Genomic DNA, 19,758 nt, shown 5'->3' with positions numbered 1-19,758 from the left:
TATTAGCAACTACACATCGATACAAATAAATTCACCTGCAACCTCACAAATTAAAGCAGATATTAATCCTAATTCTCAAAATAAGTTTTTCAGTTTTAGTGGACATAAAATAAAGGAAATAGCAAGGCCACAATTCATTTTCTGAGCATTGTTAAAAACTGTAATAATCTGCCGACTTGTGAAAAAAATATCGCTCTGAAAAAGCCCCAGGAGCTTCTTCCCAAGCAGCACATTGACAGCAGATGGCCAGCATCAACTCTGCAGTTACCAGTCGGGCCTGGCAGCCTCACAGACGACAATGATACTCTTTTCTTTTTGTGGATGTGGGGAGGGGGCAGCTTGAGAAATGCAGACAACTAGGTATCATAGGCAACAACCCCTTCCACTAAAAACGTATGTAGGTATACAATCTATTTCCAAGCCTGTCACATGCTTCTTCCATTAATTTTCATTTCTGTTAGGTTTCCCTTCTTTATTTTTAACACTGAAAAAAACTTTAAGTAGTAGAAAAGACAAACAAGGTGGCAGGAAATGGATAACATCAAGGATACAGTAGAACTGTCCATTGTCAAGCATTGCCAGAGACAAACTTCATGAACTACCTGTTGTGGCAACTTTCCCCCTCTTTGTTTCACTCTCCCCTCAGCACAGTCTTCCCCCACCTGGCCCTGAACAGATATTCTCTTGCCTAAAGAAGTGAACAGAACATCTGATGAGGAGCTGCTGTTTCATTTCCTCTCCTTCATCCCACCCCTCAAATGGGGAAGCCCTCAAAACAGAAGAGGGAAGGGCATGTTTTTAATCCAAACACTGTGTCTTAAAATACTATTGTGCAACATTTGGCCGAGAGTGATTGTAAAGCTATATATATACACATAGCATTAGAGTGCTTTATTCCCCCTACATCTCCTGGGAGGAAAAAAAAAACAACCAATGAGGCTTCTGCATTAATAGCCATTTACTGTTTCAGTTTTACACCCAAGAATTTGAATATCTGAGCAAAACCTTTATTTTGCCAAAGCCAATAACTGTTTAGAAATGAAAATAAGCAGAAAGCAAGCTATGAGTTCCTTTCCGACCAACAGACGCAACACAAAGAGGGTGGAAAGGATTTTCTCATGAGCAAAGAGCCTGATATACTTAACTGAGGCATTTGGACCTCTCCTCAGGAATGCTCAGTCCCTCACAGAGACTTCTGTCTTACATTGATTCAGCATTCCTTACCTCATTTCTTGTAATTCTTCCTGTTCTTCCTCATTTCAGCTATCCTTTTGAAAAATTTATCACACATAGAAAGATGGTGGAGAAAAGTATATCACAGTCTTGCTGTCGTTATCTGTCTTGAAAATCTTACTGGGAAATAAGGCTATTCAAGAAGAAAACCTCAAGTCTTCTTATGGCCTAATTTCTTTCTCATTCAGGCTTAATTCCAGTTACACATTGAATAGGGAGGGTGCCAATGTAATGGAGATGCTGCCACCTTAGAGGCTGCACCCCTCCCTAACAAGAATGCCTTTGGGTAATCATGACTTAATCCAAACTAAGTTTTAACAATCCTTAGATATTGTTATTCTTCTCAAAGACCTTGGACTATGTGTCAAATGCCATGCAATGAAACGTAAATTACTTACCACCAGAAGGCAAAGATGATAACACAACACACCCCATTTTCCTCCCAGCCCCAATGAGAAGCTTTCTTTGCTGACACACACAATGTGACACACACAATGAATACCAGAAAGTACTGTCCTTTCATAAACTCCCTCAGAAGTTTTTATGCTTTTACTACTTGTTCATCAAGTGCTGTAGTACAGGACATTACTTCCCTGCATAAATCTGGCACTTCTTGTTACTGCAATTATCAAAAGATGTAACACAAGTACCAGCTTTGTGGCAGAGATGCAAGTTAATGCACACAACTCATGCAGAACTAAATTAATCAAACCTCACCGAAACAATTATTTGGCCCAGCAAGGAAGAAAAAAAAAACTTGCATGCGTTCAGTAGCTTTGATTCTTTTGGGAAACACACCTTCAAAACATTTTGGATTGTTTCTCTCTCAGAAACAGCCAAAACTTAAGTGTCAACTCACCTTCCACACTATCAGAACAGGAGGTACCAATCCCAGTGTCCCCGCTGTCGGAAGCTATACTGTGTCTTCTGACAGGATTGCTTTGACTGCTTGATGAAATCGTTGTGCTCTGCCACAGGGATTCAGTACCAGGTAACCATCCCACTGAGGAATAATCTGAGCCTATAAAAAAAGGAAGCCAGAATTCTGTCATTACAAACACAGTACAGAAGGCAACAAGAAAATATCTGTCAAGATGAAAACTGAATCCTCCGTTTCATAGTTCGAGTCAGACTGTGCCTATGACTTGGGATATTATTTTTTTTAAAATTAAAATCCTTTTGCTAGGTGAAACCTTCCCAAAAGTTCCAATACATATATTTTTACTATTTAAAAACATGATCCTTATACTATTCTTCCACATACATTAACAAAACAACTATCACATGACTCCTATCCTAGAACTGATTCTCAATTCACAGCAGATTTTTGCATTGCATGCCTTCAAATACAAAGAGATGAACAAATGTTAGGCCAGAAACCAGCTGAAGATTTGGCCAGTGAGATACAGTCATTTCCAACTGTGCATAAACCCCATGACCTAGGTGATAAAATAAAGCCAGCAGTGAAATCATCAACACTGATACCTTAAGTAATTCATTACGTTTCTCTGTTATCAGTAGTTTTCAGTGGTCAAGACACACTACAAACTGAAGAAGGCACATCGTAGCTGCACACAAGCTGTGTTTATGAGACATCTAACCATCTTGCAGTTTGCTTCATTTTGGTTATCTTCTTAATTCAAATAATTATTAAAATATTACATATTGAAACACAATTGAGAGCAGCAAACTGTTCCTCTGCTCAAGGAGTTTTTAAAGTAGGCCACGTATTCTCATAGTCAACCTCAAGAGAATGTATATCACAGAGCACAACCCCAGACAACCATTACAATTTCCAATAGCCAATATCTAAATCTGAGAATTGTTTATAGGCAGACTACTGATCACCACACTCACACTCTGAACCAACAGTTACATAAAGAACCTTGGAAAAAAGCACGGCTGCACTTCATCTATATATAATCACATACATACAGCCCCTCTAGCAGTTAGCTCTGTGCAGCACTTTCAGCAGGAAATGACTCATGAAGAAGTATCAGTTCACATACAATGTCTCTTACGCTACGTGCGGTTATTTTTAGGTCATTCAAACATTTTCAGCAGTGTCCATCCAAAGTCATAACATCAATTTAACTCTGCAATGATATCTGCAGATCATTGCTAATTCCAGCTGTACTCGTTTTCCAGCAAATTAAGTAGTGTGGAAAAGGATATAAAAATGAATATGTGTGTGTGTGTATATGTATATCTCCCCAGCCCTACATATATGAATACACACACACTCCCCATATAGCAGCCAGATCACTAGACCTACTAGCCAGAGTGGTAACAGCTGCTTGCCAAGTCAACTGTAAATTGAGGAACACAATAAATACCTACTTACACAGTCAATTCCTTACTGCATGGGCTATTTAACTGTAAGATGACATCTAAAACAGTCTACTTTCTGTAAGTAGGTTCTTGAAGGTCTTAAATACGCCTGTCTATCTCATTTGCCTCAACTTTGTTCTCCATTGAGGTTACTGCCTCTTCTTCCCTTTAATACATTTTCCTATCTTTTCTCCTGGTATTCAAAATCACTCAGTTCTCCTCCCATATCATTCCACTTTAGCAATATCTTTCTTGTGTAATGTATTTCCTTCTCTTCCTTAAATTTAGTTTTTCCTCTCCTAGAGTCTCAACTATTCCATTGAGTATCTTTCAAGACCAGAGGAGCCACACATGAACACACTTGCCTGTGGCTCACCAGTCACACCCTCTAAACAGGCACCAGCCAAGATTCTAAGGGAACACCATTCCAGGTGTCATTCTTCATACCATCCTCTCTGTGTCATCACCTAATGTACTGAAGTTTTGCATACAGCTAGTGGGAATCTGGGACATTTCTGCCTCTCCTACCATCCAGCACATTTTTCACTAAATAGTCTGGCTGCTTCGGGAACAATAATTTTCCCCTCTAAATAGGGCTACTTTTCACAAGAGTTCCATTTCATACATCTCAAGCTGCATCTAGCTATTCCAGCAAGAGTAATGCCGACTTATGGGAGGCCCAGCTAATTAAATCAGAGGCAGTTCTGATTTAGGAGACATTTCAAACACATTTATAGAAGAGAAATTTAGACTGATTTACCCTTAATCGTGCCGTTTTCCACTATGCAACACTTTGGTGACATTTCAGCTTTTATGGCATTAAAAAAGCGTTAAAAGAAATGCAGTAGATAATGCTACCACTACTGCACGTTAAATTAACACAGTATTAAGTGTTGAACCCTTTAGATTTCTTGGTTAGAAAAATACTCAGTACGTGAACCTATAACCATCCATATGCAAACCCCCAAAGGGGAGAGGTACTTTTCACTCTGGTGGAACTTTGAGGAATAAGAGCTAAAAATACCACAGAACCAGAGTAACTTAAGAAAGGACATTCAGAAGTCACCTACTCTAACCCCCCAGCTCAAAGCAGGGCTAATGAGAACAGACTGCTCCAAGGTCCCATCCAGCTGAGTCCTGAACACCTCCAAGGACACAGATTCCAACACCCTCTCTGGGCAGCTTGTTCCAGCATTTAACCATACCTCAAGAGTCTCTCACGTTCCAAACATTGGTGCAATATATCCTAAAAAATGCAATAACACAGTGCAACTAGTCTCAACAAAAAGGGTTAACATACTAGAGGGGGCAGACAGTCATCCTCATTGGGGTCTCTACAGGTACTGTAAGCTGAGAAAATAATAGGTGCTACAATTTTAGAAAATAATAGGCATTACAAATAGATTACCCTGCTCTAGTCTATTCTCAGTTTTACACCTACACAAGTCTTGGGACACACCAAGCCCCCGGTGTGGTGCTGAACACAGGTCCAGAGGACACACTGGCACAACACAGAATTAATGCAATGCCTTCTTGAGCACTTTTGCACCCAAGGAAGTTCAGCATCACTAAGTTAACTCGTGCAGCCTGATCCTTGAGCTTGCAGGCCTGAAGAGCTAAGTACTGGTACACATCCATAGCTACCCACAGATCAGCATGAGGCCAGCAAGAGTTTATTGGCTTTGGCTCAGCACAGACCAGGAAGATCCCATCTGGCTTTCCAGGAAAAATACTCAAGTCTATCTGCACAGTGCCTGGGCTCCAGAAGGGTCTCTTCACTCAGGCACTCCTTCTCACTACCCACTGGATGCACAGCTGGCAGGAAAGTGCCCACAGTGCTGCCATTAGGATAATGCCTTCCCCTTACAGCCAACCTACCTGTACACAGAGATATAGACAGGGGCTGGCATGGGGTGAAGCACACTCATTTTCTCCCTGGGCTTCTACTGCTCAGGAGCAACTTCTACATTTACAAGGGGTACGTCCCAAGAAAGACAATTATTTTAGATTTTTAGTATGTAAACTGTATGTGGGTTTTAACTTATTTTAGGCATGTCAACAAAACACAGCTGCCCATGATCACTTCCCAGAAATGCTTTCTCTTTGCCTCCCTGACACTAAACGTGCTCTGTTTTTTCTAGAAAGATAGCTAACAACATATTCCAGGAGTCTACACTTTTTAATATTTCATGGCATATCTGCATCACTGTTTTACTTTGCTGAACCAATGATGACTCTACTCCATAGAAGGCCATTACAAAAATACAAGTGTCTACATGAAAGAAAGTTTTTCAAAGCTGATTGAACCCACTACCATAAATAAATACAAGCAACAAGATAGTAGGAACAGACTCAATAATTAGGTCTCAACAGTGAGTAACCCATAAAATAGGACCTTATAGAACTCGTTAGTCCAAGACATTATTTAAAAAATAATTTATTACTTTCTTTATTTGAAACTAACTTTCCAATCCAAGTTATGAGGAATCACCAATGGCTATGCACCCTGTTCTATGGTCCCCAGCTCCTTTTTGAACAGCTCTCTGCAAATATATGATCTTTCACACAGAAAACAGCCTACACTAGAAGAACCAAGTATAAGAGAGGAAGATACACAGGAGTCCCCTGCACTGCTCAGTTAGCACACCTGCCTTACCCTGCTGCTCTAATCTCAGGTCTGCCAATCAACAGCTAGTGTCCGTCTGCCCAAAATACAGTGGGATAAGAAAAGCAAGCAAAAACTTCTAAGAGGTATTTGTGCTGCTAAACTGTATATTACCATCTGACTATGGTCATTCTTTACCAGGCTAGAAAAATCTACCTTTCATAGGATTCACCAGAAGAGAAAGAAGAGTAGTGTCATCCTACCCAGCTGTAATTTCCATCAACAAACATGACAAAATACACACGAGATTCCAAACAAATCTCAGAAGGAGCCTTGTTTATACAAAAAGTTGACTACCTCCTTAAATTTGGCCAGCTAAATATACCAACATAGTCCCGTGTTTCCAGACTAGACATTTAAAACAGATCCGTTTACAACCAAGTATATTAAGTGCAGGAAGTAGATTACTTATTAAGAGAGAACAGTTGTTGAAATTTCACTCCACAAAAACATGTATCTTTTTCTGTGTGTTACAGAATGCTGTCAGCTACTGCTGGCAGAAAGTCTCCTAGTTAATTCTGGATCATTACCACTCCTAATTTTAGTGGCATGCACAGTTCCCATTTGATATACATATACAAAATAATCACACCACCATCTTAATATCTATTTCCTAAAATACCTGAAAAATGTTTGAATGTAAAGATTATTATTTTTAAGTGACAGCTATGACATTATTATTTTACCTAGACACTGAATGGAAAGCAGCAGCCAAAGACTTAACTGGGTCTCACAACAGACACATCCTAACTTAAGGATACCGATTTTTCTATTCCACACCATGACTGACATAGATTGTGACCAGAAGTGAATCACCCATGACAGCCAGTGTAAATTTATACAGTCAAAGGATTCTGAAGGAGATATCTCACTACAGTACTATCAAAACTGACAAATAAGCAAAGCTCCATTCTAGTCATCATGGATGTGACCAGGCTGTACAATAGTATTTCACGCCAGGATGGCACTGAAGCCTGCCTGAAGCTTTTCCATGGAAAGAGAGTCAGCATTCAGCCCAAAGACACTGCCAAAGTTAATTAGTTCACCCTCACCATCTGTACCTTTACCCAAACCCCTGCTAATTATGCCAGAAGATCACACAACAGTATTTTAAAACAACCCACCTCCAAGCTCGTTCTCCCACATCTACTTGCACAATCCCCTGATACTGATGAATTTATCCCAACTCCTACACAGACCCCTCTTCTCAAGGAATTCTTCAGGGTGTCATAGACTCTCTTCTGCACTCTCTCCCTGTCCCATAGGGCTAAGTAACCACACATCTTTTCAAAAGGAAAAGTCTACAAACAAACCCACAAATGGTCTCTCAGTGACCCATTTGCTGTATTGTAGGAAAAAAACTTCCACTGGAAAATGTTTGTTTACTCATCATATATGTAAAATCACTACTGCTGAAAGATTAAAGACGACTTCACCCCGGTGTATGTTTCATGCACAAGTCTTTGCCAAATATATTCTATTTTTTTTAACTAAGACAATACAGTGAGAAAAGGAAATGGAGGTAGGTGAACCTAAAATGCTAAAAAACCTATTCAAAAGTAGACACAAGAGCAGATGCCATACTTCAACATATTTATATAGGGTTTTAAAAAAAGCTGAGAGTCAGCAATAGAATGGCTCAATGGCAGCCTCCTTCAGTCAAAGGTGAAGCAAATGATAAGGTGCATTCAGTCAATCTGATATCCTGACATGATAAAAAGATCCAGACATGTAAGTGTTCCTTGTAGACAAAGGCAAAAAGAAAACTTATTTGGACAGATAAATTCTTTAATAAATACTTTTGAAAATAATGTTTAAAAACTGGTATCCCAAGCCTAACCACCTAGACACATACTTCCTAGGTGTACTTCATCTCTATGATCCTTCTGCAAAATAAATTGCAACTTTTATTAAAACAAATGTCCAAAACAAGTTCCAGGTCTACAATGAAACCTCTTCTCTTCCAGGATGAGCAGTACAGTGGAGAGAGAGGATTTCTAAGACTTTCAGGGAAGGTGGCCAGATGACCATTTCAGGATCCTTTTCACAAACGCTCTGGAGGTGGTGGAAGCTCAGAGCTTTACCAGCTGGCCATGAACTCAGATACCAGAAGGCCTTAGCCCCTCCTCTCACATGAATGCAGCTCAGAGTAGGTGGATGATGCAGTTTACTCTAAGCGCAATAAGAAGCCGGGTAAGGCGGGATGAAATGACAGCCCTGAACAACTGAATTTTTACATTTCAGTTTCTCAAGAGCACAGTGTCAGAGAGCTAAAGTATGATTCATCCTGAGCACTCATATTAGAGTGCTTTCTTGACAGAGCCCGCAAGCTATTTAACCAAGTTCTAGTTTTTCATTTGGAAACCGATTAGAGCAATCCTAAGTATGCAGAAAGATAAAAATGTACAGATATAGAGGGAAGCAGGAAAAGAAAAACAGGAATGCAAGAGTTTAAATAGAAGAATATTGAGAGAGAGACTTTTTTATCAACATTTTTACTTGTACAGCCTGATAACACACTGCCTGGTATTACAAAGGCCCATACCTGTCCTCTATATTATTAATGTGGAAAAGAATTCATTTACCAGAGAGAGAGAAAAACATCATAAAATAGTAGAGGAGAAAAATTAAAGTAGGAGAGAAAGAAGAAAATCCTCAAAATACATATACATGTGATTGGCAACATCAATTACAAAAACCTAGCTATGGTCATATTTTAAGGAACATAAACTCGTGCTTCAATTTCTTGAGAGCCTAATTTAAAGAAGCCAAATCTCTGGCTTCTTTTGCATCTCAAATTTCTTAATAAAAGTTAAACAGTTTCGTTTTTCCTCCCCTAGAGAAGCGGCTCAATGCACAACCTCTCATCATAGATAATTATAGCTATAAAGCCTTTGTCTTCTGCACAAAACAGTATTTCAGTGTGAACCTTCACAAGGTCCTATTTTTGTAACTTTACAAACGTGTACGGGACTGTACGACAACAAGTTACAAGGCATCCCATGCGGGAACGTGTGTGATTTAGAAGGAACAATGGGAACTAAGAATAATAAATGCGTCATTTTGATAGATGAGCTTTAGAAAATCTTGCCAAGGCAGTTTAAAGACATAATCAGGTAGCTCACCGTCTATCAACCCCCACACCAGTGTCTATAGAAAGTAAGAGGTGCACAGCTCTGTCTTTCCATCAAAGAGTCCAGCTGGCCAGCTTATGCCGCTGGCTAAAATGGGTTTGAGCTGAGAACGCCGTTTGACATTAGAGCTGGCTGGATCTTGTGGTCAGCTGCTACACAAAGGCTGCTCACCCTTCGCAGACGCCTTTGCTTGCCCAGCATAAGCCCTGCCACTCCAGAGCCCACAGAAAGGGGTTCAGGAACAAACTGTTCCTGCTTACGGAAAAGGTTATCTGCTAATTTGATTTCCTAAGCTTGCTCAGCAAGGGGTCAGACAAGAAGCAGCGCCAAGGAGGGAGTGGGAACATACAGGTCTGAGGCCTCTCAGCAATTAGGTAGTAACTAGGGTTATACTACTGCCAAATTGCACATTGTGGCTCATTCTAAACTGGAGCGAGACAGGCATAAATCTCTGGCTGGCTACACTGAGGAGGACAAAATCTGTTCAACTAGCAGAAAGCTGTGTTCAACACAGCATTCTGTTATCTAAAAAGGTAGCAAAATCCTTAAGACTGACACAGTATGGGCTCTGCCTTCCTGATTTCCACTCTAGAAAGCACATAAAACAAGAACTCAAATTCTTAACACACTTTATAATTTATACACACACAGCATTTAGCTGTAGTTATTTAACATCAACTCAGTGATTAAATTCCAACCCTCCTCAGGAAAGAAAGAGGTTTGCTTTCATTTCATCACAGAAGCAAGACCAAAAACTCAGTCCAATTGTTGATGGCACTCCTGTGAGTTTCCTGCTTCCAGATAGAGCATTTGCATAAAACAGAACATCAAAATACAAACTGCAGATGTTTCTTATTTCACATTTGGCACACAGACCACATCTATTACCTCATGCCTGCTCTGCTGGCTTGCGTGTTTGTCTTCGGACTCAATGCACTATTCACCCCACAGAAACACAAAATTATATTTTTAGTTTCCATTCACTTCCATATAGAAACTGCAGAAGAGAAAGCTACCTTTTAAACTTAGAAAGTTTATCAATTACAATAGGAAGAGGGGAACATCCAGGAAAATAAACACATTAAATTATGCTTAAAGTTAATATAAATGTTGAACAGTAAGCCCTCAGGACATGCAGTCACTTCCTAGGGTCTGACAAAAAAGCTGTGCACTTGTAGTTGATCAGCTGCATCTTTGTATCAAAAAAAAAGCGCTACTGATCACAGATTACCATTTATGTTTCACCCCTTCTTACAGCTTAGTTTTATTGGTATTTAAAACCATAATCAGGTAAGCTTTTCTCCAAGTTGTTTGTCATTGTAACATTTTTCTTACAGAATTACCTTTGTTCTCCTTCTTTCTGATTAAAGAGTTAATTCAATCTCTTCTATGCATGGAGAAAAGTGATCATAACTGCTAGAATGAGTCAAAAAACACTAAATGGTTTTAAACAGCTCCCAAACTTTCCAAGTGGATCAAATAAAGGAGTTTAGCAGCCTTACTTTTAAAAAAAAGTTAATAATTTCTCTCCTCCTTGTAGTCAAATATCAGATCTGAAGGTACCTTCGACACCAAAATAAATGGTGAAGACAGAGACTCCCACAAAATAAAATTTCACTGAAATATTTTGCTTAAGAAAAACAATGGAAAAAATCCTAATGTTGTCAAAGAAGTCTAATGTGCATTACACACACAACAGCATCTTTAATAGGAACATACCAGAGACTGAGCCTCCAGGCTATAGTTTTAGTGCATGCTAACAGAAGTATGCACATCATGTAAAGGAGTTCCCACACTATTACATTTGGGTTAAAAGGATGAACTGCTTCCTTCCTGTAAGTCATTAAGAGATTTTCCTTACAAACTTCCAATGCCCATGTCACAGAGCACAACTCTTCCCCTCACTTAGCTCTTCACCTTCCACTAACACCTATTCAATATAAGGACAGACAACACCCTGAAAATTAAAAAGTACCAGATAAAAAGAAAAAAATCCTTCACACAATACACCATCAACCCAGGATAATTCCACTCAAAACTTGTACTTCTTGTCTTTCTGTCTACCCAACTACAACCGCTTTTAATGTGTAAAACTTTACACTACGATAATTCTATCAGCCACACAAAAGTCCTTATTCAATCGGTTTGGTGTTTCAGATGACGGAGAGAACAGGAAGAATTAAGACTGTAACTGTTATCTTTGTCTTTCCAAACTAGCAAAAGGAATAAAGTTAGAAGTAATGGTATTTCCAATGTCTTTTTGTGCTTTCAGCTGGGTCACTACACTTCATACTTTTTTTTCTTATTACCCACAGAACCATCAGGTCTTTGATCAGTGTTTGTCATTGAACTTTTATACAAAGCATTAATTCTCAACTATAAGCATGCCTCCAAAGGTTGAGAATTGCCAAAAGGTATAAATAGCTTTGCTGAAGAGTAGGCATTTGGGAGAGAAGATACCATCTTATAAAAAAGATAAGACTTAAAATAAGAAAAGTCTTATTTATTCTGAAACATTTGAAAAAGTTGCAGCTTTCCACACCATCTGGAAACTATGCTACAACAGGCATAAAAGAAACATAAAAAACATAAGGATACCTTATAAGGAATCTCAGATCTGACTCCAGGATGATTCAAGAATGTTTCTTGTCCGAATACCACACCACTGGTCTCTAACGTACTAGGAAGCTAAAAGTTTGAAAAGCATCTTTTGCTCTTCTACTTGTATTTGCTAAGTCTACTTCAAGTATTTTAATGAAGAGGTAATTATGACTTTTCGTTGACACTACTGGCACTGCCCTTCTTTAGCAGGACTGAGATAGTCTCCTACTACTACTTCAGTCATTACCCATTATCCTGGACTTGTTTAAACCTGTATGTGAGTCCACTAATTGGTGGAAGTTACGCTGTCCAACGGAATTAATGTCACTTTTTCCTGATCCTCACTCTTAATCTTCCTTGGCCTTCATGGTAAGCCTGAGGATTAACTATATACTTCCTGATGGCAGCAGCAGCAGCAAACCAAGACTATGCTGGGAGATTTTTCCACTCTCCATGAGCTGATTTGACTCTAAATATTCCACATCTGCCTGATATCAGTGCAGATGCTTCCTGCAGTAAAACTGACAGATTCCTGTCAGGTTTCCGACACCAGGGTCAGGCAACTGTAACCCCTCCCCTTCAGTATTTAATTTCAGCATTTTCCTGGTCCAGCCTCCCCACTTTGCTTGCTGTAAGGCTGAACAAGTGCTAGAGTGGGCACATGGGATGCAATAAGGATACATGAGCAGAGGTACGCAGAAAGGTGGGAGCAACTACACGCTAGATTATCTTACCTGTAAAATAAAATCATGCCCTGCAATCCACCCACATGCACCCCTTCAGGAAAAAGAAGGGGTTTACCTGCCACATTTCCCCACATTTCAGGGACTATCACATCTTAAAAGAAGAGAGAAAAAAAATTCTCTAAACTCGACCTTCTTTTATTTGTGTTAGTTCCTCCTTTCACAGATGGGCCAGCTGAATCTCAAAAAACAGCAAAGATCCCTGTGGAATGAGGAACAGAAAGACGCAGTGTCATTTATGGCATGGCTGGCTGCAGAAAAATAGGTCACTTGAGCGTGGCTGTGCAATCAATAGGATGTTTGTGCCCAGGCAACCAAGGCAGATGCTGTGGAGCGGAGAGCCCAGGGAAAGCTCGCATTGCATCCCCAGGGGCAATTCCACAGGTCTCAGCAGTTTCAGGAAACACAAGGGATGATATGTCAGGACTAAGACACTTGTGAGCATATTTACACGAGTTATTCTCTGCTGCATGTTCTCCTCCTCTTCTCCAGCCATTCACCTCTGTGCTTCTGCAGCTGATCTGAGTTTCCCACTTGCCACATTCAGTATCTCCTCAACTTGCCCCAGACAGCAAGAAACTTCATGTAGGAGCCTATGGCAGACACCAGGACCTTGTTATACTTCAGTACACCTTCCCATACCATCCGCCAGTGTTGGCAGGAATAAACTTCATGACACTATATATAGTATTATTCGAGGTCTACTGAAAGAAATAGGAAAACACAATGACCTTTATGAAGAAATTTTATGGGGGTTGCAGGTGCCCACACGCTGGTTGGGGCTGCAGGGCAGCCTCTGTGAGGAGTGTCCAGAGCTGCACCAGGTTGGACACAGCTGGTTCCAGTCAGCTCCAAGCCACCCACTTCAGGGCACTGCTCAACCCAACAAACACGATAGCAACACTGCGGAGAAAGCGTTTGTTAAGAAAGAGCAAAACACAGTCCAGAAGCAATGAGTGAGGGTGGAAAAACTGCGAGAAACAGCCCTGTGAGCCCAGAGGTGAGAGCAGGAGGGGAGGAGGAGAAACAGGAGCTCCAAGCACCTGCACAGAGATTCCCTGTAAGGCCCTAGAGAGATCAGGCTGGTGCAAGGCAATAGCACAAGGAAAGAGCATGAATAGGAGCTGACATGGACTGACGCCATGGTCAAGTCCACTTGCCAGCTACTGTCACAGGAAAAACAATCTCTCTGTCTTCTCAATTCACAAGCTTTTCCACCCTGTTTTCTCTCCTGTCTCGCTGAGCAAGGCAAGTGGGAAGCGGCTGGGTGGATGTCTGGCAGCCAGCCATGGCTAACCCACGGCAGAAGCCAGTGAGAAAGCCACTTTTTGAATTACACAGTGAATACACTTGAATGCGTTTTAAAGCTAATCACAACCACAATCAGACTGTCTCATTGTCAGTGTACAACTTCAAGATGTATTTGGGCATCTGAGAGGCTACTGACAACTACAACCAAGTCAGCACTTTTTCAGCCAAAGAACAATCAGCACAGGAATTGAAAATCAGCTAAACTCTCCAACTATTAAACCACAGACAAGTTGTATGATAGAAACAAGCATCCAAAGAGTACAGAAGGCAGAGCAGGTGACACTGAACGAGTGTAGCACTATCTCTCTTCTTAAGTAACTTGTCTACAGTGAACAAACTTTGCTTCCAACAATGGCAGATGACCACCTCTGGATACAACCTCAAGTCGTGCAATTTAGGAGGCTTCCAGCTGTTCTTACCACCATGTACTCTTACTGTATTTGGCAAGTGCTCCATATCTTGAAACACATGGGTTCTTTAACAGGTATTAAACGCCCAACTAAAATCTTAGCATAAATAATTTGCAACTGTAAGAATCAATATTTGGTGGACATAAATCCTAGACATTCTTTTGAAAAGCTACAGATGCTCTTATCCTACTAGTACTTCCTTCATCACCACCCCCTAGGGCAGATGTGATGGCTCAGGCTGCTTTTTACTATATCCTTATTCTGTACAACCATTTAAAATTAATGCATTCTTCTCAAAATCGTTACATTAATTACTACTTCCTTTAAGTAAAGTTTCAAAAGCACAGAATTACCGCAAACACAGGTCTACTATTCAGTGAGTAAATGTTTAACGTACAAGAGATCAGAAAAACTCCTAAGCCCCAAGACCAACACTATAATATACCCTCACATCCATCTCTCTTCTTGTGCCAAGCAGTTAAGACATACATGTTCTGCATGCACTAAAAGAGTAGATGCTACATCCATAAAAGTGAATTGCCTGGAGGGAGGAAAAAACAAAGGCATTGTTTCTGAAGGGAAGTAAGTAGCTCCTGTTCACCATCAGTCAAACACAGAATGTCATTTGACCTCACAGTGATCTGTGAAAGACAGCAGAGGCCATTCTAGCAGCAGGAACACACACTTTTAAGCTCAGGTGATCAGTCTTTACAATGCACCATATGCAAACGTATATATACGCTTATAACTGGTAACCAATTTGAAGTCTACACGTGGACTAACTCACCATTTATTGCTTTGCCTAGCCCATAAAGATAAACCTGCCTTCTCAAGATATTCCAAGAGCTGTCACATCCCCAGCTGCAGATCTCCAACAGAAGACTAAGAAAACTTGTTACAGAAACAAACCCACTGGATTTCTGTCCCTTCCCCCACCTCACTAATGAAAACAAGCGTCATCAGCTGCACCCTCCCCACGCCAGCTGTTAGGAAGCTGCCTGTGAAGCCCATGGGTACCCCAAGAAGGTAGTGCCCCACAAACTGTTTTGACCTTATTGCTGTTGACATTTTGCTTGTGACATCATTAAATAATCTTTCAGATCCCCGTGTGTCATGCTGCCAATAAGGCTCAAGTACAAGAACACAGGGCAAACCACACGGCCAGGGCTCCAGAAGCAGAGGGATGCAAGCCACTGTTTATAGGGAGTGTCAATAATATCTTTTTGATGTCCATTATTATCAATAGACAATATTGGACAGTGGAGAGAAGCCTGACTAGAGGTGGCACAGTTTACTGAAAGTAATAAATACTTGTCATTTCATTTTAAAGTGTGCTGGTTTCACTTTCCACAGGCATCTGTTGGACACACATGGCCTAACTGAATGACTGCATGCCCCAGAGGTAAAACACATCTAGACGAACACTTTCATAGTCTTAAAAGAGTTATTAACCAAGTGTGCATTTCAAAGGCTGGTCTAGATTAATAAGCAAATGGATTAAAATGCTGCATGCCCTTCACTGCAGTTATTTAAATTCCTGCAGCACATGGCAAACTGCTGTCTTTATAGAGGTATAAGGGTTTCATAAACAGTTACATGTGTACAAGAAGACTGAAAGACTAGGTCAATCATATACATTCCAAAAATAGCAATTTAATTTTTCAGGACAGGCACTGAGACTGTAAGAAGCTGAATTTATTTCGCACGGGCAGCAAACTTTGTCATTAAATTCACTGATTAAACAAGAAGCACCTATCTAAAAAAAATTCCAGCGGGATGCAAACAAGACAAGCACACTTGTTTTCAGAGAATGCACTCCCATTGAACCAAAAAGCAGGAACAATATGGAAATTAGAAAAGAGAATAAAACTGAAGGCCACAAACAAAATATGCCCCAAGAAGTGTTCTTGCCTGTTACATTTTAAGATAACCAGAATTAATTTGCATCTATTACTGAAAAACTGGTAATTCCCCTGTGTAAATAGAATACTTCAGTAAGCACCTAGCTTTGTAAGGGAACTTTAAGATTTTCAACAAAACTAAGACTTTTAAATACATATATCCATAGATAACTAGAGTACAACTAGCAAAACAGAACACTTTTCAGTAATAAATACAGTTTAATAACAGTTATGAAGTTACTGTTATGCTCCCACATCAATCAGAATCTATAGCAAGTAGTTGCCATTAAAGAATTAAACATATCCTGACAAAAGAAAAATTCCTTCAGCTTAAAAAATAAGTTCTTAAACTTCTGCTTCCTCGTAGGATGCTCCTGTTCTGCTACAAAATACTTTTCCAATGGACAGCTTCCTTGAAAAAAAAAAAAATCTAACATGGCAATAACAGGATCTTAGTAGCTGTCATCCCTTCAATAAATACCTGCATAGAGCTAATTAACTTCCACTGCTTTAGACAGATTACAAACCTCACAAAAGAGCTTCTCGACTCTTTCCCAGTAAGAGAGATGAAGGAGGCGACTCCTATGCTGGAAATTATAGTGCACAGATGATATCTCAAGGTTAAACCTTCACCCACTTGCTTTCTAATTAATCACTACTTTCTGTTAATCTTATCTCAAATTAGATGTTTTTCTACCAGTTTTGCTACCTTACACTTCTAGTGCTTACAGATAAACATATATTAAATACTTTGGGTTAATACAAGTTCCAAAGGAATGAGAGGACTGGAGAGGAGGGAAAAGCAACATAGAAAATTTGTTCTTGAATCTTAAAGACCATTCTGACAAACATGCAAAAGTAAAACATTCATCCAATAATTCACCAATCAGAATTGCTGACAAATTCAACACAGTATTAAAACACTTCATTTGACCCCAAACAAAAGGAAAGACACTGTACCAAGAGGCACAATCTAAAGTTTTCTGAAACTAATGGAAAACAAACATCAGCAAACTTTGCAACAGTCTGAAGTTAGTGTCAGAGTACGCTTGTGGCATAACCTTTTAATATTCCTGCCCTAAACACAAATAATCAAGAATTGAAAAACTTTAAATTCCTGCAGTTTCCATCAAAGTAACTGAAATCTCTGTTCAGAATATCCACTATCTTTGCAAGCTGTAGCACAAAGACAATGTAATTCCATTCTTTTGCAGGAAGCACTGAATAATTAAAAAAAAAAATAAAAAGGCTTCAACGAGGTGAACGTGTTATACACAGAAATTAATAACTTAATCACAGTACAGAAAAAAGGAACAATGTCTTCTTTCACCTTCTAGGGATGAACATTAGCCTACTTGTAGAGATTCAGGCAGCTGCTGAGAACGTCTTAGCAGCTCTTGTATTTGCAAGAAAAACCCTGTCAGTCGAAAGCAAAACAATCCCGCTATTTACATATGTCAACTAACCATATACACGTTATACAGTCATGTTTTGCAATCTCAACATTAAAACATAAACCCAAACTTCTGAAGCGAAAAAATTACTCCAACAGCACTACTTTGCACTTGCAATGGCAGAGCCAAATCACAGACCTCCACTGCGATCAATTGCTTCAATAAATCAAAACATGACAAAATATTTGCAGAAGCTCTGCCAGAAGGTGATATAGTTGGTAGTATTTCCAAACCCTGAAAAGAGCATCCAAAAGAGCCAGTACCTTGCCTCACCTGCCCAAAAGCAATGTTCACACGGCTCTAAAGCCAATTCACCAGTTTTCCTCCTCCCGTTTGACAGCCTTGACGGGCGGAAAGTCAGCCCATCGCTCACAGATAGGTGTCTCTCCCGGAACAACCTAACTCCAAGAACTAACCTATCAACGCATCCCTGCCAACCCGCAGGAACTAGGCTCTAATTAATCCAGAGACAGCGAAGTGGTGGGGGAAAAAAAGGTAAAATAGGACTCGACCCATTTGTTGCGGTCTAAATTTAAAGCGAAAAAGCATCAAGAGAAGCACGCTTCCAGTCTCTGCCTAAGGGTATACTAACAAATCGGGGAGGGAAACGAAAGCCCGAAACATGGAAACGGATTATGTAGGTTAAGCTCAGCTTTTATCATCCGCTGCAAGGTCCAGCTAAGGCAGCGCTGAGCCCCCGGCCGGCCCGATGCCGCTGACGCCTAATCGGCCTCTCCACCGGGCCGGCCCCGCACCCTCTCCGGGCGCCACGTCCCCCCTCTGGGAGCCGGGTGTGGGGAAGGGGCCGCGCCGCTTCCCGCCCGCAGTGGGAAGGGAGACATTTCCTCAGGCGTTCCTGTGGGGACCCGGGAGGGAGCCAGCCGGGCCGGGCCGGGCCGGGGGAGGGGAAGCGGCGCGGGGCCCATGTGCCTCCCCCCGGCCCTGGCCCCGGCCCCAGCCCCATTCCTTTCCCTTCCCTCCTCAGCGCTCCTTACCCGCCTTGTAGCCGCGCAAGCCGGGCTGGGGGTGCAGCCCGCCCCACATGGTGCCGCGCCGGGCCGGGCCGGGCCGGGGGACCGCCGCTCTCGGGCGGGCGGGCGGCCCGGAGGGGCGGCGGAGGCGGCCGCTCCCGCTGCCCGGGGAGCTCAGCGGGGCGCTGCCGCCGCGGCGGGAGCTGCTGCCCGCCCCAGAGGCGCCGCGGCCATGGTGCCGGCACTGCCGAGGGCCGTGGGACCTCGCCGCCCCCTCGTAGGAGACAAAACTTGCTCTATTGCGCTGCCGCTGCCGCCTCCTGCCTCTCTAGCGCTGGGAGCGGGGCGGAGACAGGGGCGGGAACGCCGCAGATGCTGCTGCGGCTGCCGCTGCTTCGGGGGCGCCCGCTTACATAACCCGGCCCACGGGGCGAGCGGCGGCGAGGGGCTGCGGCGGGGGGAGAGTCCGACCGGCCCAGCCCCGCACAGCCCGCAACATCCCGCCCGCCCGGGCCCCAGAGCCCTCTGCCGGGGCCGCAGAGGAGGTTCGGGGGCTCCCGTTGGGCTCGGGCTTCTTCTCTCGCTCCCTCGTCCGCCCGCGGGACCCGCGCGTCCCGCCCGCTCGGGAAGGGCCGGTGGGCAGCGGCGTGTGCCTGTCACCGGGCAAGGCGCCGAACTGACAGCACTCGGCGTGGGGTGAAGGCAATCGGGAAAGGAGGGTGAAACGCCTGACTCCAGAGTTGCGGCACTGGAAATACCCAAGGCCACTACGCGCAGACTTTACTAAGTAGACTTCATAATAAAATCACAATTTTCCTCTACTTTTTTTTGTTTTAGTAAAAAATCGAAGTGGAAATAAAGAAGAACGGTAACATTCGTTTAAACGATCAGTTCCAGCAAAAGCATCATAAAAGTTAAAGCCACGGGACTGGGAACAAAACGCTCCTATCAGCAATAGTTCAAACTCGGTAAAAGGCCCCCTCCAGCCCCAAGCTGCTTTGAGT

At 41.9% G+C, this 19,758-nt stretch overlaps 1 protein-coding gene across 3 annotated transcripts in view; it reads right to left on the bottom strand.

The window, feature by feature from the left end:
• CEP85L (centrosomal protein 85 like) overlaps nt 1-19,758 on the bottom strand; it is a 145,526-nt gene that overhangs the window by 92,480 nt on the left and 33,288 nt on the right. For 2 of the 3 annotated variants that reach the window (XR_004355905.1, XM_032682080.1), the window contains exons 1-2: nt 18,779-19,279; nt 2,093-2,254 (exon numbers count right to left, since the gene is read on the bottom strand). Coding sequence is in view for 2 of the 3 variants with exons in the window: in XM_032682080.1 (XP_032537971.1) it covers nt 2,093-2,254; nt 18,779-18,827 (211 nt within the window). In the remaining variant the exon portion in view is untranslated. Of the gene's footprint in view, nt 1-2,092; nt 2,255-18,778; nt 19,280-19,758 lie in introns of those variants that run through there. The other variant, XM_032682082.1, reaches the window with a different exon arrangement.

The sequence above is a fragment of the Chiroxiphia lanceolata genome, chromosome 3 (genome assembly GCF_009829145.1).
Source record: "Chiroxiphia lanceolata isolate bChiLan1 chromosome 3, bChiLan1.pri, whole genome shotgun sequence".
Taxonomy (NCBI): domain Eukaryota; kingdom Metazoa; phylum Chordata; class Aves; order Passeriformes; family Pipridae; genus Chiroxiphia; species Chiroxiphia lanceolata.
The sequence above is the reverse complement of the archived record's forward strand: the minus strand, read 5'-3'. Positions and strand labels throughout refer to the sequence as shown.